The sequence below is a fragment of the Molossus molossus genome, unplaced genomic scaffold, assembly GCF_014108415.1.
Source record: "Molossus molossus isolate mMolMol1 unplaced genomic scaffold, mMolMol1.p scaffold_m16_p_15, whole genome shotgun sequence".
In the NCBI taxonomy this organism is placed as follows: Eukaryota; Metazoa; Chordata; class Mammalia; order Chiroptera; family Molossidae; genus Molossus; species Molossus molossus.
In genome coordinates, this window is record NW_023425350.1 from 14533355 (window position 1) to 14551136 (window position 17782).

Genomic DNA, 17782 nt, shown 5'->3' on the forward strand with positions numbered 1-17782 from the left:
ATATCATATAATCTGTTTACATATAAATTATATATATATAATATATATATGAACACTTGCTTGGGCAGTATTTGGTGATTCATTCACCAAATTCTATAACAGACACACAATAGATAGGAGCTGATGCAGATTATGTATATTATGTTAAGGAGGTTGAATGTTATCCTGTGGGCAAGGAGGATTTAGAGAAGAATTTTAAGCAAGAGATTGACATGAACAGACTTAATTTTTGTTAGCCTATTCTGGTGGCTCAGGGAGGCTATCTGGGAAGCTATTTTAGTAGTCCAGCAAGAGATGATGAGAGGAGAATATGATGAAGGGATGGATTTTAGAAATATGTAGGAAGTAAAAATTGACAAATCTTGGTGTTTGCTTGTATGTAGGGTATGAGAGAGGAGGCTAGAAGAGGATATCTCAGATTGTCGCCTCCTTCTTCAGTCTCAGATACAGTTAGGACCCTAGTTTGGGACTAAATACCTCATTCTAGGTTAACATAGATCCTTTTATCTTGTTTCTCAACTCCAGTTGCTCATACTTCTAATCTGTCCTGTAAAGTGCAGCAAAGCCATTCCTGCTCAAATATCATTTCCCTGAGGAGGAATCTACTGGATTCCCTTACTGGAGCATGGTGGTTAAAAGCATGGGCTTTGGGATCAGAAAGACCTACTTAAGTCCTGGTTTAACCACAACTTGCCTATTTGGGACAGTTTGAAGATTAGGACAAAAGGATTTACTTAGACATATTTATTAAAGCCATGTAAGAGATTCTTATGGATTTCAGCATTCTTGATAATAAACTATAAGTGTGGCTGCTAATATACAATGCTATAGTTGTTTAATAATTTTATAATTTAAAGCAAAGTTATCTTTCCATTTAACAAGACTCTGTCTCATTTTACAAGGGAAGATGGAGTGAAAGAGAATGGAGAGGTATGTTGTTTAGCATTAATAAAATCTAGAAAGTAGTAATGAATATAAGGCTGGGGTAGGATTCTGGAATAGATTTCGTGAGAGATTTTTACAGATCAGAAGGAATCCTAAAGTGCAGTCAGTACTGGCACAACATATGAAAGAGACCTAGCTGGCATGCTAGGAGAAATGACTTTGTGTTCTTTGGCATCTGTACCGAGATCTTAACTAAACATTTGACCTTTGTTGCCTAAATATATATAAATACAAGGTTAGGAGTATAGGATTCAAAGTTAGTAAGTACCAAATCTAGTTCATTGCTTTAATTTTGATCATATATGGATTATTTATTTTTCTATCAGTATAAAATCTCAAATGTTATGAATAAACATTATTTTAAATCTTTTCCGAAGTAGAGTCTAAAACAAATAAATATAAAAAATAATTTAGCCCTGGCCAGTTTGGCTCAGCGGTTAGAGCGTCGGCCTGTGGTCCGGAGAGACCCGGGTTCGGTTCCCGCTAAGGGCACGTACTTCGGTTGCAGTTTGTCCCCGGCCCTGGTTCGTCGTGCGGGTGGCAGCCACTCGATGTGTCCCTTCACTCGATGTTTCTCTCTCTCTCTCCTTTCCTCTCTCTCCCTCCCACTCTATCTGTACAAAAAATGGAAAAATATCCTCAGGTGAGGAGAAAAAAAAATAATAATTTATCTGATTCCCACTTATACATTCAGTTTTTTATACTTGCATATAAAAGTGTTGAAAAAAGTCAGTATCTCTTTCATTATTCTAACAATATTTTCACAATTGATCCCTATGATTTCACAAAGGATTATTAATTTTATTTTACAGATTCAGAATAAAAAGTGTAGAAACACTAAATAGCTGATGACTCCCATGCTTTTGTGCTTTTGTATAGATGTAGGTGCTTTTATGTTGGCTGTAATAATCTATTCATTGAGAGTTTACAATGTTTATATATTTCCTAACATAAGAGAGCTTTGTCCCCCCCAATGGTTGGCAAGTTCATTAGGACAATTTCTTATTGTTGTACTTTCTTTTTAGGTGTGAAGTTTTTCAACATGAGTGGCCTCGGGGACAGTTCATCCGACCCTGCTAACCCAGACTCACATAAGAGAAAAGGATCGCCATGTGACACACTGGCATCAAGGTAGGAACACTCTTAGTTCGTTTTTGGCAGAGCTTCTTTATCATTTTTGTTGCTACTTTTTTTTTTTTTATCCTCACCCGAGGACATTTTTCCATTTTTTGATCAGATAGAGTGGGAAGGAGAGAGAGAGAAACATCGATGTGAAAGGGACACATTGAGTGGTTGCCACCCACACGACCCAACCAGGGCCTGGGACAAACTGCAACCAAGGTACATGCCCTTAGCGGGAACTGAACCCGGGTCTCTCTAGACCGCAGGCCGACGCTCCAAGCTAAACTGGCCAGGGCTTGTTGCTACTTTAAAGCTTTTGTTTCATCTGCTCCAAGTCTACTGGGCTTCTTTGAGTCCCACATGTTCTCTTCCTTCACTGGCTCCCTTACAATGCTACTCCTTCAACCAAGCTTGCTCCTTCCAGATTTCCTGTAGTCAACACATAGACATTCTGTTATCTTCCTTTCATAACTGTTAGGTCAAATTCTACTATTCATGTATCTGTCTCTCACACGTATTTTTATAGCAGATTCATAATTTCAGATTTTTTCTAGTTTGTGTGATTATTTCATGAATCCCTAGCTTCTCCACTGCAAACTAAACTGCCCTTTGGTAAGAACCTTGTCTGTTCTTGCTTACCATTTTACTCCTAGTTCCTAATACAATGTGTAGCTTGTACATAGTAAGGACACAACAAATATTTGTCAAAAGAATAAATAAATCCATTGTACCTCTTTTGACTACCATCTTAGAACACTATGATATTTGTGGAAAAGATAAATATATCAGGATTTTAAAGAATTATTGTGAGATTAAATATATGTATTTTAAAAGGAATATGACCACCTTAAATAGGCTTAAAAAAATTATTGCTAAAGAGACTCAAACAAATGCCAGATAAAGAAGGAACCTTAATCAGATCAAAAGAGCAGCTTGCTACCTGAGAAGAATGGGGATTTTATTCCATTTATCCCCATAAGTGGAAAGCAAGGTTTCTTAACCTCCCAACTATTTTATATTGTCGGTCAGATAAGTCTTTGGGAGAGCTATCCAGTATCTGTAGAATATTTAGCAGAATCCCTGGCTTCCCCACACTAGATGTTAGTAGCATATTTATATCAGTTATGATAACCAAAATGTCATTATCAGTTGTGATTACCAAAAGTGTCTCCAAACATTGTCAAATGTCCCCTGGGGTTGGGGAAGGCAATGTGACCCCCAGCTGATAATCACTGATCTAGAGAGTAGAGCAGCAGAAGACTCTTCTGTCATTAGATTACATGCTTTTTTCTCATGGGGAGAAAGAGGGATATTAACAGAAGAGTACCAGGGCTCCAGGCTGGGAATGAAAAGTGATTGTTTCCTCTAACAGTTCAGACTGTCAGAGAGGGATGATAACATAATCATAGGTAAGTGTCCAGATACTAGAAGGAATGTTGATGACAAAGTACAATCCAGATTTGTGTTGTCAAAGTTAATGTTCTGTTTTTATGTCTGTATTTAAAGTCAGTCCTTCTTAAAGGAAAATTAAGAATAAATAAATTAATTAATGTCTTTTACAGATAATTTTTTATTTGGGGACTTTTTAAATTTTATTTTATTTTTGTTACAGATGTTTCTCCTTTTTTACCTCATTGACACCCTCATCCCCATCCCCCCCACCCTGTATTTAGGGACATTTTAAAAATCTGTTAAAGGATAGAGATTGGGAAACTGTGTATTCCTACCACATATAATTAATAATATTTAGCAGTATTGTTAGCATATTTTCATAGTCTGATTTAAATAACAGTAAGAAGCTATTAATGAATAAATTGATATATCTACAGTTAATTCCTCCAGTCTGTTTTTTGTTGTTGTTGTTAATCCTCACCCGAGGATATTTTTTCCATTGATTTTTAGAAAGAGTGGAAGGGAGGGAGAATGGGAGAGAGAAACATCCATGTGAGAGAGACACACTGATTAGTTGCCTCCCGCACTCGCCCTGATGTGGGCCAGGGATCAAACCTGCATCCCAGGAACGCGCCCTTGACCGGACCTGAGACCCTTCTCTCTGTGGGCTGATGCTCTTAACCACTGAGCCAAACCAGCCAGGACCTCCAATCTGTTTTTTTTTTATGTATTACAGATGTGCCCCTTTATTCCCCCATTCCTCCCTGCTCCCACCCCACTCCTGCTTTCCCCAACCTAATGTCTGTGTCCATTGGTTGTGCATATATGGATATAAATTCTTTGGTTTATCTCTTCTCATCCTTCCACCTCCCATCCCTCTGAGGTTTGTCAGTCTTTTCTCTACTTCCATGACTCTAGATTTGTTTTGATCAATAGCTTATTTTGTTCATTATATTCCATAAGTAAATGAAATTATGTGATACTTGTCTTTCTCCAACTGGTTTATTTCACTCAGTATAATACTCTCCAGGTCCCTCCCTGTCATCTCAAAGGGTAAGAGATCTTTCTTACAGCTGCATAGTATGCCATTGTGTAAATGTACCACAGTTTCCGCCCCCCCCCCCCACCCACTCATCTACTGATTGACACTTGGGTTGTTTCCAGATCTTAGCTATTGTAAATAGTGCTGCTGTGAACATACGGGTGCATATATTCTGATTGTTGTTTCAGGTTTCTTAGGATATATTCCTAGAACTGGAATCACTGGGTCAAATGGCAGTTCCATTTTTAAATTTTTGAGGAAACACCATATTGTTTTCCATAGTGGCTGCACCAGTCTGCATTCCCACCAGCAGTGTGCTAAGAGTACACTTTCCTCCACACCCTTGCCAGCACTTGTTTGAGGATTTGTTGATGGCTGCCATTCTGACAGGTGTGAGGCGATATCTCATAGACATTTTAATTTGCATCTCTTTGATGATTAGTGATGTTGAGCATTTTTTCATATGTCTCCTGGCCATTTGTATGTCCTGTTTGGAGAAGTGTCTATTCAGGTCCTCTGTCTGTTTTTTAAATTGGATTGTCTTCCTTTTGTGGAGCTGTACGAGTACTGTATATATTTTGAATATTAACCTCTTATCCAATATATCATTGGCAAATATGTTCTCCCAGAGAGCGGGTTTCCTTTTCAGTTTGATACTGGTTTCTTTTGCTGTGCAGAAGCTTTTTAGTTTGATGTAGTCCCATTTATTAATGTTTCCTTTGTTTCTTTTGCCTTGGGTGATGTATCAGTGAAAAAGTCTTTTATTCATTTTGAGTTTATTGTTGTGTAGGGTGTAAGTTGGTGGTCTTGTTTCATTTTTTTGCATGTACCTGTTCAGTTTTCCCAACACCATTTATTGAAGAGACTGTCTGTTCTCCATTGTTTGCTCTTTCCTCCTTTATCAAATATTAATTGCGCATATTGTCTTGGGTTGGTTTCTGGGTTCTCTGTTCTGTTCTATTGATCTATATGCCTGTTCTTGTTCCAATACCAGGCTGTTTTGATTACAATGGCTTTATAGTATAACTTGATTTCTGGTATTGTGATCCCTCCATCTCTGTTCTTTTTCAAGATTGCTGTGGCTATTTGGGGTCTTTTTTGGTTTCATATAAACTTTTGGAGCATTTGTTCTAAATCTGTGAAATATGTTGTTGGTACTTTAATAGGGATTGCATTGAATCTCTAGATTTCTTTGGGTAGTATGGACATGTTAATGATGGTGATTCTTCCAACTAATGAACATGGTATATGCTTCTACTTTTTATTTTATTTTCCTCTATTTCTTTTTTCAATGTCCTTTAGTTTTCTAAGAATAGGTCTTTTACCTCCTTGGTTAAGTTTATTCCTAGGTATCTTTTTTGTTGTTGTTGCAGTGGTAAATGGGATGGTTTTTTTAGTTTCCCTTTCTGAGTCTTCATTTTTAGTGTATAAGAATGCTTTTGATTTCTGGATGTTAATTTGTATCCTGCTACTTTGCCAAATTAATTGATTAAATCTAGTAGATTTTTGATGAATTTTTAAGGGTTTTCTATGTACAATGTCATGTCATCTGTGAATAATGACAGTTTCACTTTCTCCTTTTATTTTTTCTTCTTGTCTAATTGCTGTGGCTAAGACTGTGGGCATCCCTGTCTTGTTCCTATTCTTAAGGGCAATGCTTTTAGTCTTTGCCCATTGAGTATGATGTTGGCTATAGGATTTTCAAATTGTGTTGAGATATAATCCCTCTTTTTCCACTTTGCTGAGCGTTTTATCAAAAATTGGTGCTGGATTTTGTCAAATGCTTTTTCAGCATCTATTGCTATGATCATATGATTTTTATCTTTCATTTTGTTTATGTGGTGTATCACATTTATTGAGTTGTGAATACTGTACCAGCCTTGCATCCCTGGGATGAATCCTACTTGGCCATGGTGAATAATTTTTTTAATGTATTGCTGGATCCGTTTTGCTAATATTTTGTTGAGGATTTTGGCATCTGTGTTCAGCAGGGATATTGGCCTGTAGCCTTCTTTCTTTGTAATGTCTTTATCTGGTTTTGGAATTAGAATTATGCTGGCCTTATAAAAAGAGCTCTGGAAGTCTTCCTTCTTCTTGAATTTTTTGCAATAATTTGAGGAGAATGGGTATTAGTTCTTCTTTGAATGTTCAGTAAAACTCCCCTGTGAAGACGTCTGGACCTGGGCTTTTGTTTGCTGGGAATTTATTGATTACAGCTTCAATTTCCTTAGTTGTTATTGGTCTGTTCAAGTTTTCTGTCTCTTCATGGTTCAGTTTTGGGAGACTAATTCTAGAAATTTGTCCATTTCACCTAGGTTGTCCAGTTTGTTGGTGTATAATTGTTCATAGTATTTTTTAACAATCCTTTGTATTTCTGTGGTATCAGTTGTTACTTCTCTTCTTTAGTTTTTTATTTTGTTTATTTGAGTCCTCTCTGTTTCTTGGTGAGTCTAGTTAAGGATCCATCAATCTTGTTTATCTTTTCAAAGAACCAGCTCTTTGTTTCATTGAACTTTTGAATTTTTTTTAAGTCTCTATGTCATTTATTTCCGCTCTGACCTTTACTATTTCTTTCCTTCTACTTGCTCTGGGTTTTTCTTTTGTTTACTTTCTAGTTCTTTAAGTTGTAGAGTTAGATAGTCCCTTAGAAATTTTTCATGTTTCTTGAGGTAGGCCTGTAATACTATGAACTTCCTTCTTAGGGCTGCTTTTGCTGTGTCCCATAGATTTTGTGTTATTGTGTGTTCATTTTCATTGATTTCCAGGAAGTTTTTAATTTCTTCCTTAATCTCCTTGGTAACCCATTGTTTAATAATATGCTATTTGGCCTCCATGTGTTTGAATATTTTTTAGTGTTTTTATTATAATCAATTTCTAGTTTCATGCCATTGTGATCTGAGAAGATGCTTGATATGATTTAAATCTTCTTGAACTTGTAGAGACTTAGTTTGTGTCCTAACATGTGGTCTATCTTTGAGAATGACCTGTGTGCACTTGAGAAGAATGAATATTCTGTAGCTTTGGGTGAAATATTCTGTAAATGTCAATTAAATCCAGCTGATCTAGTGCATGGTTTAGGGTCTCTGTTTTCTTATTAATTTTTTGTCTAAAAGATTTATTCAGTGGTGTCAGAGGGTTGTTAAACTCTCTCACTATGATTGTATTGCTGTCAGTCTTTCCCTTGAAGACCTCCAGAAGTTTTTTTAACATATTTAGGTGCTTCAATATTTGGTGCGTATATGTTTACCAGAATTATATCCTCTTGTTGGATCAATCCTTTTAATATTATGCAGTGACCTTCTTTGTCTCTTACTATGGCCCTCATTTTGAAGTCTATCTTGTCAGATACGAGTATTGCAACAACAGATTTTTTGTTGTTGTTGTTCCCATTTGCCTGGAAACTTTTTTCCATCCCTTCATTTTCATCCTATGTGCATCCTTTTTTTTATTCCTCATCCGAGGATATTTTTCTATCTATCATTAAATAGCGTGGGAGGGAGGCAGGGGGAGAGAGAGAGAGGCAGAGAGAAACATCAATGTGACAGAGCCACATCAACCCAGCTGCCCTCCCTCACGACCCAGATAGGGCTGGGGACGAACCACAACCGAGGCATGTGCCCCTGACCAGAATCAAACCCGCAACTCATTGGTCTGAGGACTGACGCTCTTAACTGCTGAGCCAAACCGGCCAGGACCTGTGTGCATCTTTTGTTCTAAGGTGGGTCTCTAGTAGATAGCATAAATATGGGTCATGTTTTCTTATCTAATCAGCTACCCTATGTCTTTTGATTGGAGCATTTAAGCTGTTTACATTTAAGGTTATTATTAATAAGTACTTATTTGTTGCCATTTTTATTCTTCATTGCCTGTGTTCCTCTCTCTCCCACTCTCTCTCTCTTTCTCTTCTTACTATAGTCCCTATAACATTTCTTGCAATGCTGGTTTGGTGGTAGTAAATTTCCTTAGCCTTTTTGGTCTGTGAAGCTCTTTATTTCATCTTCAGTTTTGAATGATAGCCTTGCTGGATAGAGTAGTCTTGGATTCAGACCCTTCCTTTGCATTACTTTGTATACTTCATTCCACTCCCTTCTGGCCTGCGTTGTTTCTATTGAGAAATCAGCTGACAATCTAATGGGAGCTCTCTTGTAGGCAACTTTCTGTATTTTTCTTGCTGCCTTTAGGAGTCTTTCTTTGTCTTTAACATTTGTTATTTTAATTATGATGTGTCTAGGTGTGGGTCTTATGGTGTTCATCTTGATTGGGACTCTGTTTTTCCTGAGCTTGTGTGACTTTTTCTTTCACCTGGTTAGGGAAGTTTTCTGTTATTTCTTCAAACAGGTTCTCTATTCCTTTCTCCAATTCTTCTTTTTCTGCTACCCATTAGATGTGAATATTGTTAAATTTCGTATTGTCCCAAAGCTCCCTTAAACTCTTCTCCTGCTTTTTAATTTTTTTTTTTCCATTTGCTGCTCTATTAGGGTGTTTTTTTCTACCTTCTCTTGTAACTCGCTGATTTGGTCTCCACCTTTTTCTAATCTCTTGAATCCTTGCAAGGTATTTTTTATATCAACTATGTCATTCTTCATTTCCACTTGATTTTTATTCATAGGTTCTACCTCTTTTTTTTTTTTTAATAATTTTTTCTTTATTGATTTTAGAGAGAGAGGAGAGGAGAGGGAGAGAGAGATAGAAATATTGATGAGAGAGAACATGAATTGGCTTCCTCCTGAATACCCCCTCTGGGGTTTGGGCTCACAACCTGGTCATGTGCCCTGACCAGGAATCAAACCAGTGACTTCTTGGTGCATGGGGTGACACTCAGCCATTGACCCACACCAGCCGGGCTCTAGATCTTTTTTTTTTTTTTTTTATCCTCACCCGAGGACATTTTTCCATTTTTTGCACAGATAGAGTGGGAGGGAGAGAGAGGAAGAGAGAGAGAGAGAATAGTCGACGTGAAAGAGACACATCGAGTGGCTGCCACCTGCACGACCAACCAGGGCCGGGGACAAACTGCAACCGAGGTACATGCCCTTAGCGGGAACTGAACCCGGGTCTCTCCGGACCGCAGGCTGATGCTCTAACCGCTGAGCCAAACCGGCCAGGGCTAGATCTTTTTTTTATGCTGTTGTAATTCTCATTAAGTTTCTTGTAGTTCTTACTAAGTTGTTTGAGTACCCTTAAAACCATTGCTTTGAATTCTTTATCTGACAAATTGCTTTCCTCTATTTCATGTAGTTCATTTTCTGGTGATTCCTCCTTTTCTTTTATTTTGGGGTTGTTTCTTTGTCTCCCCATTTTATTAATCTGGTAGCTCAGAGCCAGGTGAAGCGTGTTTAGCCATGTAGGCAGGTTGGTGTGTATCAGATAAAACTACAATGACTCCCAGTCTTGGTGTGGTAGCCTCCTTGTGGGACCATAGGAGTAGTCTTCTTTATCTTCTGAGTTCAGTGTTCTAGAATAGACCTTTGTGTGGGTTATGTGGGCTCTCCTGTTGAATTTGGGTCTTGATTGCTCTTGTTTATTTGTGGGTGGGCTCAGTCCTCAGGGTTGTTAACTATGAGTCGCAACCCTCGCCCTGTTGACCGTGTTGTGCCAACCATTATGTAGGTGTTAACAGGACAAAATAAAGCAACCAGATCAAACCAAAAAGATCTGCCCACAAATATCTACTTCAACAACAATAGAAGCAACCACCTCAGCAAAACGATTGAGAGGTACACAATAAAAAAACAAACAAAAAAAAAACACCTCATACTCACACAAGGAACACTAGGAGATGCGAGAGCAAAATCATTAGAAGAGGGGAAAAGGAAAAAAAATTGAAATAAAATAAAAGTAAAGAAGGCGATGCATAACCAGCCAAAAGCAAAAACATTAACTTGAACAATGAACGATACAAGCTCCAGGCTCAGCAATTTGATTAGAAGACAAACAAATTGAAAATACACACGCTCACACCAGGTACAAATAATGAACAATACTAGAAGGCATGGGACTGAACAACTTCAAGGGAGTAGAGAAAAAAATGTATATGAAAGTAAAGAAGGCAAGGCAATTGCAGACCAAAACAAAGGGCACCAGCTTCAGTGAAAAGCTTAAAGGACAACCAACCAGAAAACACACATACACACGTACATTAAAAGAACACTAGAGAGCATGAGACCAAAAGGGTTAGGAGATGGGGGGAAAAAAAAACAAAAATGAGAATATGAAAGCAAATAAGGCAGAGACCAGAAATAGGATAAGTATGAAAAATCAAAAGAAAATAATAAGTGAAATAATAATGATAATTTTAGAAGGTAGTCATGCAAATTTGAATAAAATATAGAATAGGAAAGTAGAAAATGGGAAAAGAATAAAAGAGAAGAAAACAATTGAGTAAAAAATAAAAAAAGCCCCCATACACCAAACCACCAACACAACAATAACAGGGAAAAAACCTTGGATTTGCTCTTTGTGGAGCTCACTGGAATTTTCTTTATTGTAGTTGGATCTGGCCCCTTGCATGTAGGTCCCTCTCTTCTTGGGAAGATCTCTGGTGTAGGTCAATGTGAATAACTGTCTCTCCCTGGTCCTTGGCCTCCTGGCTGGAGCCCTGCAGGGTGTGGTCCCAGGTAGTCCTATGAGCTGGGCTACCCTAACCCAGGGGCTGGGTCACCTTCAGGGCTAGCCACTTGTATGTATTTGTTCTGGGCTAAGGTCCCTTCCCCCCACAGCACTGGGCTCTGCAGTGTATCAAGTCCAATAAGGGTAGTTCACTCAGGTTTGTGTTGGGTTGGTGCCTGTAGCTTGCAGGTGAAACAGGCAGTCTCTTCCTCTTCTTCCAATGACTCAGTTCTGCCTGGAAGCTGGTGCCCCACCCCATACAGGTGAGAATAGAAAAAAAAAAGTAATGAAAAGAAAGAAAAAGAAAAAAAGAGAAATGCTCTGCTTGGCTCTTTGATCCTTAATTCAGCAAGGCCACCTGCACTGGGCGGGGCTACTGCCTGGGCTCCCACCTGGCTAGATGTTCAAATCCCCAACACGTCAGTCCCTGCTGCTGGGGTACAGATTTCCTGCCCTACACCTTATGCTGTTTACTGTTCACTGTTCACTGTTCACTGTTTCCTGGGGTGGGGGTTCTACCCCGGCTCCCTCCCAGCCAGAGGTCTGACTCCTCAGCATGTCAGGCACTGCCACTGGGGTGCAGATTTCCTGCCCTATGCTGCCACTCATTCTTAAACCCTTCTGAGCTCCCCCTGACTCTAAAAATAAATAATCATAAAGCGATATAATAGATAACACTGATCGAGCTAATAAGTATATGCCAGGAACTCTGCCAAATATTATATATATATATATAAAATCTTCTTAATCCTTACAAAACCCTAGGAGATAATTAATGTCATTCTCTCTGTTTTACAGATTAGAAATGAAGCGTAGAGAAATTGAATTAAGTGACTTGTCCAGGGTTACATAGCAAGTAGAAGTTTGAACTTGTGTTTTTAAGTAATATATCATGTCGTTTATCATGACATGAAAGAGCCCTTGTGATCTGGCTAGGACCTCATTTCTTGCCGTTTTGTTTCTTATATGAGCATGGCTGAACTTCTTATAAGGTTCTTTAACTTGATATTTTCATTCTCACTTTATACCTTTGAAAGAGCTGCATTTTTTTTTCTTTCCGGAAACCAATCTCCTCCTACCACTAGGTTTAGGAGCCATCTCTGTGCCCTTCTCTAGTGCTACAATGTTGTCAACATAGTATAATAATGGCCTGTTTCCTTTTCTGTTTTTTGGCTAACTTGCTCCTGGATCCCCAGGATATAGTATATGACTATCTGGCACATAGTAAGTATATGAGCAGTTTTTGAAAAAAACTAGTAAGTTGAAGAAAAATAGATATGTGAGAAGTCAACTCATAGTATTATTAACTAGTATGTATGCAATATGTATGAAAATAAAGTGGGTTAACGAGAGGAGAAATATAGGTGGCCCAAAGTAATAAAGAAAGCCTTCTTTTCCACTAAGGTAGAATGTTTTTGTCATCTCCACCTCTCCTTCAATTTTGACTTTATTTGAATATATCTACTCTCATTGTCTATCCTTGTTTATTAGTTACTTCATTTCATGTTGATTTTCCTAGTCTCATTTTTAAGTCATTTTATAGACACTTCACCATTTCATTACTTTTAGCTTCTTGCTCCTCTTCACCTCTCTGTCTGCCGATCCTGCCCGTTCTATTAATTTTCTTTTTCTTTTTACTCTACCATAGTTTTAAGCACTTTAGTTTTACACAAAAGTTAAAGTCAAAAACAGATTGGGGAGCCTCACCAAGTGAATCTATACTTTTGTTGAAATTTGGACTCATAGATTAAAACAGATCAGACTATAGACTGAATATATTAAATAAGTCTAATGTTAATTAGTTTCTCAAACATAAAAAGCAGGTGTGCTTCAAAACACTATCAGATTACACAGCTGGAATTCTCTAAAGCGTGTATATATATATATATATATATATATATATATATATATAAAAATGTATGTTACTCATTTTCTTTATGTCTAGTTTTCAGTGCCTTGGTGTGAAATTTGTCAAAATCTTGCTGCATATACTAGCTGTGGAAGTTGTAAGAGTTTTATGAGCCTTGGCCAGTTTTGCTCAGCGGTTAGAGCGTCGGCCTGCGGTCCCGAGAGACCCGGGTTTGGTTCCTGCTAAGGGCATGTACCTCGGTTACAGTTTGTCCCTGGCCCTGGTTGGTTGTGCGGGTGGCAACCACTCGATGTGTCCCTTTCACGTCGATGTTTCTCTCTTTCTTCTTCCCACTCTATCTGAACAAAAAATGGAAAAATGTCCTCGGGTGAGGATAAAAAAAAAAAAAAAAAAAGTTTTATGAAGTAAAATAGGACAATTCCTTAATAATATAAAATTTAAAAGATAAAGATAGAATGTGGGGTTGTTACAGTTTTAAAATTTGTTTTTGTTTTGAGATGTGTACCATTTAGTATATTTTGTTTAATGTAGGTAAATAAATTTGATGTTTGACTTGGTTCTTTTCAACTTACTAAGTTGTTATGTAAATGTTATCACCTTTAGTACTTTTCTTAATTTAAAAAAAAATGGTGTTTTATTTGTTGCCAGTTACAGACTTTTTAGTAACTGATCTTTCCTTCTTTTCACCTCATTTTTCTACCACTTTTATATGCAGCCAAATGAGTTTGACTGCTGTTTATAAAACAAAGAGCTACTTGTGACCAATCTTTTATTTCAATTTGATAATAGAAAAATTCATTTCAAAGTAATACTTCACTGTCTTTGTATTACATAAAGCAAGTTGCCTGATGACTTGGCTTAAGTTAGCCAGGGTAAAGACTGGAAAACAAAAATGAGGAATATTCATTCAGTACATCTGAGTGAATGTAAAGTGCTGCTGGCTATTCACACTGTAATCCTTTGTTCTCATTATTTGCTTTAAGATAAATTGAACTTGATTTTATTTATGAGAACTTACAAGTAGAAAATATTTTCTATATTTTTATTGAACCTATTTTTAAAAATGATATTATATACTAAAGTCATTGTTCTCTATACCTTGGTTTGTAATTATTGATTTTTTTTTAATTTGACTTTTTTGGATGGATATATTTTTCTTTTTGATGAGGACCAGTTGTAGTCTATTTATTACAAGAATCAAGAGTTTATCAGATTTCTAATTATAACTTATTTGAACTCTAGTATAGTCTATCCTACTTACTTTATAACAAATTTATTTGAAAATTCAGATTTTCTAATTCAAGGAGTTATTTAGAAGGTAAAAATAATCCCAAATGCAAGTAGTATATGTACCATTTGCTTCCTTTTAATATCTGTGTTCATTGATTATTGATATAGTCAATGTATATACATCACTGAGGAAATACATCTATGACAGCAGTCATTCTCTTTATATATTTTAGCCATAATTGTTTTCTGCGCTTTGGTATTTTGTATCTGTGTTTTATATGTGGATTTAAATTGTTTTCTAAATCTGATTTTATACTCTGAATAAAAACAGGGAATCTCTCTAAATGTGTAAAAACATTAGATACTTGATCAGAGAAGGAAATATAGTGGTAGAAATGTATACTTAACTGTATTTTCTTTGTGTAACAGCACTGAAAAGAGGCGCAGGGAGCAAGAAAATAAATACTTAGAAGAGTTAGCTGAGTTATTGTCTGCAAACATCAGTGACATTGACAGCTTGAGTGTAAAACCAGACAAATGCAAAATTTTGAAGAAGACAGTTGATCAGATACAACTAATGAAGAGAATGGAACAAGGTAAAACAAACAAAACAACTATGGCTTTGTTATTAAAAACACTGATAGTATGTGATTTTTATTATTAAGAAGTTGCATTGAACTTCATAATTTTATTAAAGAAACATTTTTGTTTAGTTTTTATTTATTTTAGAAAGTAAATCTGAGAGCCTTTTTATTTTGAGAAAGTGGCTTATTAAAAACTGGTTGCCTTGTGAGGTTATGGGATCCAGTGTCATAGGGCATAGCATCAAGATACACAAATTATGGTATCAGATCTGAGGTTCTGACAGAAAACTGAGAGACAACAACTCAGTAATAGAAAAATCCTTCCATCTGAATAATAAGCTTGTCTCTGCCTGGGTTCTGGGAAAATCCTGATATATTTTTATGATTTATATACTATTCATATTTACTAGGGACCCCCACACCACAAAACTCCCGGATTGCCTACCAGAAACTGAAGCAAAACTCTTTGGAGAAATACTCCCACAACCTGACCCCAAGAGCTTCTGAGGGTGACTTTATACTAAAAATGATTATAACCTATGAGGGACTAATCTGTGGTGAATAAAGAGCACGCATAACTAACAGAAGAACTAGACCCAAAGGAACTTCAGATTAGTAGAAGTAGTGTGAAAAGACTATAAACAAATATGTTTAAAATGTTTAAAGTGGTATGAGTTGAAAATTTTGGAAGCTGGAAAATGGCTAATAACAACTGATTTAGTAGACAGGAGAAACTGAGAAAAAGGTATTCTGAGCCTGTAAAGGGGGGAGTCAACAAGAGGCATATGGCCCCTTCCCTGCTTGGTCGATCTCAAAACTGACCACCTGACTCATAGTCCCTAAGTCTAAGGTGGGAGGATCCCTGTGGGGAAATTGAGCAGTCCAAAGGAACAGACACATGAACACTTACAGTTGTGAATGATCCCCAAGTGAAAAAAAATCAACTCCTTGCCTTGCCCCTACACAGCTGCCAGTCAGCACTTGAGTTCATCACTCTTTAATATGAATACAAATCCAAATACTTGAGGAAAGCCTGTAATACAAAAGAGAACAAACTAAGCAAACACACAGAAATAAAAGTAACTCAAGAAAACAGAGACAATGCAGAGAGCAGAAGAAAACTTAAAACTATTAAACAATCCCTTAGAGACCAAAGGAAAGATATTTTATTCATGAAACAAAAAGAACATGTTATAAATTGAAACTTTCAAAATAAGAATAAGTAACCTAATTAAAAATGGGCAAATAGACATTGCCCCAAAGAAGACATATAGATGGCCAGTAAGCACAGGAAAAACATGCTTGATATAATAGCCAGCAAAGAAATATAATCAGAACCACAATGAAAGACCACTTTACACCCACAAAACAATAATATATTATTCACAAAATCATATATATGTAGTTCAAGTATAAAAACATGCTTAGAAATTATTGTTGTGACCTCAGAATACTGGTTACTTCTTCTGAAAGGGGCAGAAGAGGAATGGTGGCAGAGCTTTCGCTCTGTTTGTAGCATTGTGTTTATTTAAAAAGGAAGGAACTGAAGCAAATAATGTTAACATCAGCGAGAAATGAATGGTATCTATGTGAATGTATGCTATATCATTTTCTGTATTTTTTGAAATATTTAAAATATTTGATTTTTTAAAGTAAAATAATGAATCTCTGTACTCAATACTATATTTGGTTTTTGGTGAACTAACTTGTCTGACAGATTAGAAACTTTTATTTAATTATGATGCTGCTTTAAGATGTTAAATGACTTTTCAACATCATCACACAAAAGAATTTCAAATAACTTTAGCAGTTACAGTTTTACCAATCAGATCATCATGATAGGAATGTGAAAGGTTAGCTGTTTATGCAGACTCACAAAAAGAAAAATTGTATCTTCACTTTCTCTTCAGTAGCAATCGATAAATCAGAAAAGAAAAAAGAAAAATGACAGAAATAATCACTCTTTAACAATTTATCTATTTCTTTCAAATTTTTGGTGTAGATTTTTAAAAAGGCTTAGAGTTATACCATTTTTCTCACTGTTGGAAAACTGGACTTGGTAGGTCAGAATTCAAATCCTACTGCCACTACTTAGTTACAGCATTATTTGGACACATTACTTAACCTTTGTGACCTTCAATTTTATCTTCTATAAAATGCATATCATTAAGACTAAATGTGAAAGTGCCTAGATGGGCTGTTTTCAACTGGTGTGATGTAAGAATTTTTAAAACATGCAATACTTGACTGTTTAGTTATAGGCGCTGACCCCTTTTCCCTTACATTGTCAAATTTAAAAATGACAATGGTCGCCCTGGCCGGTTTGGCTCAGCGGTTGGAGCATTGGCCTGTGGACCAGAGAGTTCCGGGTTTGGTTCCCTCTAGGGGCATATACCAAAAAAAAAAAGACAATAGTCAACACAATAGCCATCCGGTGTGAATGAATCAAATTATACCTTTGGTTTTTTTTTGTCATATTGGCAAAAAATATAATATATTTTTTGGTGTGCTGCAAAATTTTAATTATTTATGTGTGCCACAAGATGAAAAAAGTTGAAAATCGCAGGCCTAGATAATAAATACATGTTATTTGAATCTGAAATTAAGTGAGTCTGTGTCTTCTTAAACTTGCCATTATGGAAATGAGCCTGTTTTTGGATGTGTGACTTTTTGGTTCTTTATTGTAGAGAAATCAACAACTGATGATGAAGTACAGAAATCAGACATCTCATCGAGTAGTCAAGGAGTGATAGAAAAGGAATCCTTGGGACCTCTTCTTTTGGAGGTAGCTGTTCTCATTGACTCGGAAAGTGATCAAAATCTTTGTTCTAACCAATCTGGGTTGTTGTTTTTTCTCCCTTCTTTTGTGTCTTATATCCAATTAACAAATTATAAAACAAAGTAAAGTTTTAAAGAACTTTAATAGTTACTTTATTTTGGAAACTATTTTGACAGTTGTTACTATTTCAGAATTAAATGTGAATAATG

General features: G+C 36.5%; 1 protein-coding gene across 1 annotated transcript in view; it reads left to right on the forward strand.

Annotated features, from left to right (window-relative positions):
• Positions 1–17782, forward strand: part of NCOA1 (nuclear receptor coactivator 1) — a 238721-nt gene that overhangs the window by 136670 nt on the left and 84269 nt on the right. The window contains exons 6-9 of the mRNA XM_036262485.1: positions 1971–2076; positions 14640–14806; positions 15205–15303; positions 17482–17579. Of these exons, the coding sequence (XP_036118378.1) occupies positions 1988–2076; positions 14640–14806; positions 15205–15303; positions 17482–17579 (453 nt within the window). The 5' untranslated portion in view covers positions 1971–1987. The remainder of the gene's footprint in view (positions 1–1970; positions 2077–14639; positions 14807–15204; positions 15304–17481; positions 17580–17782) is intronic.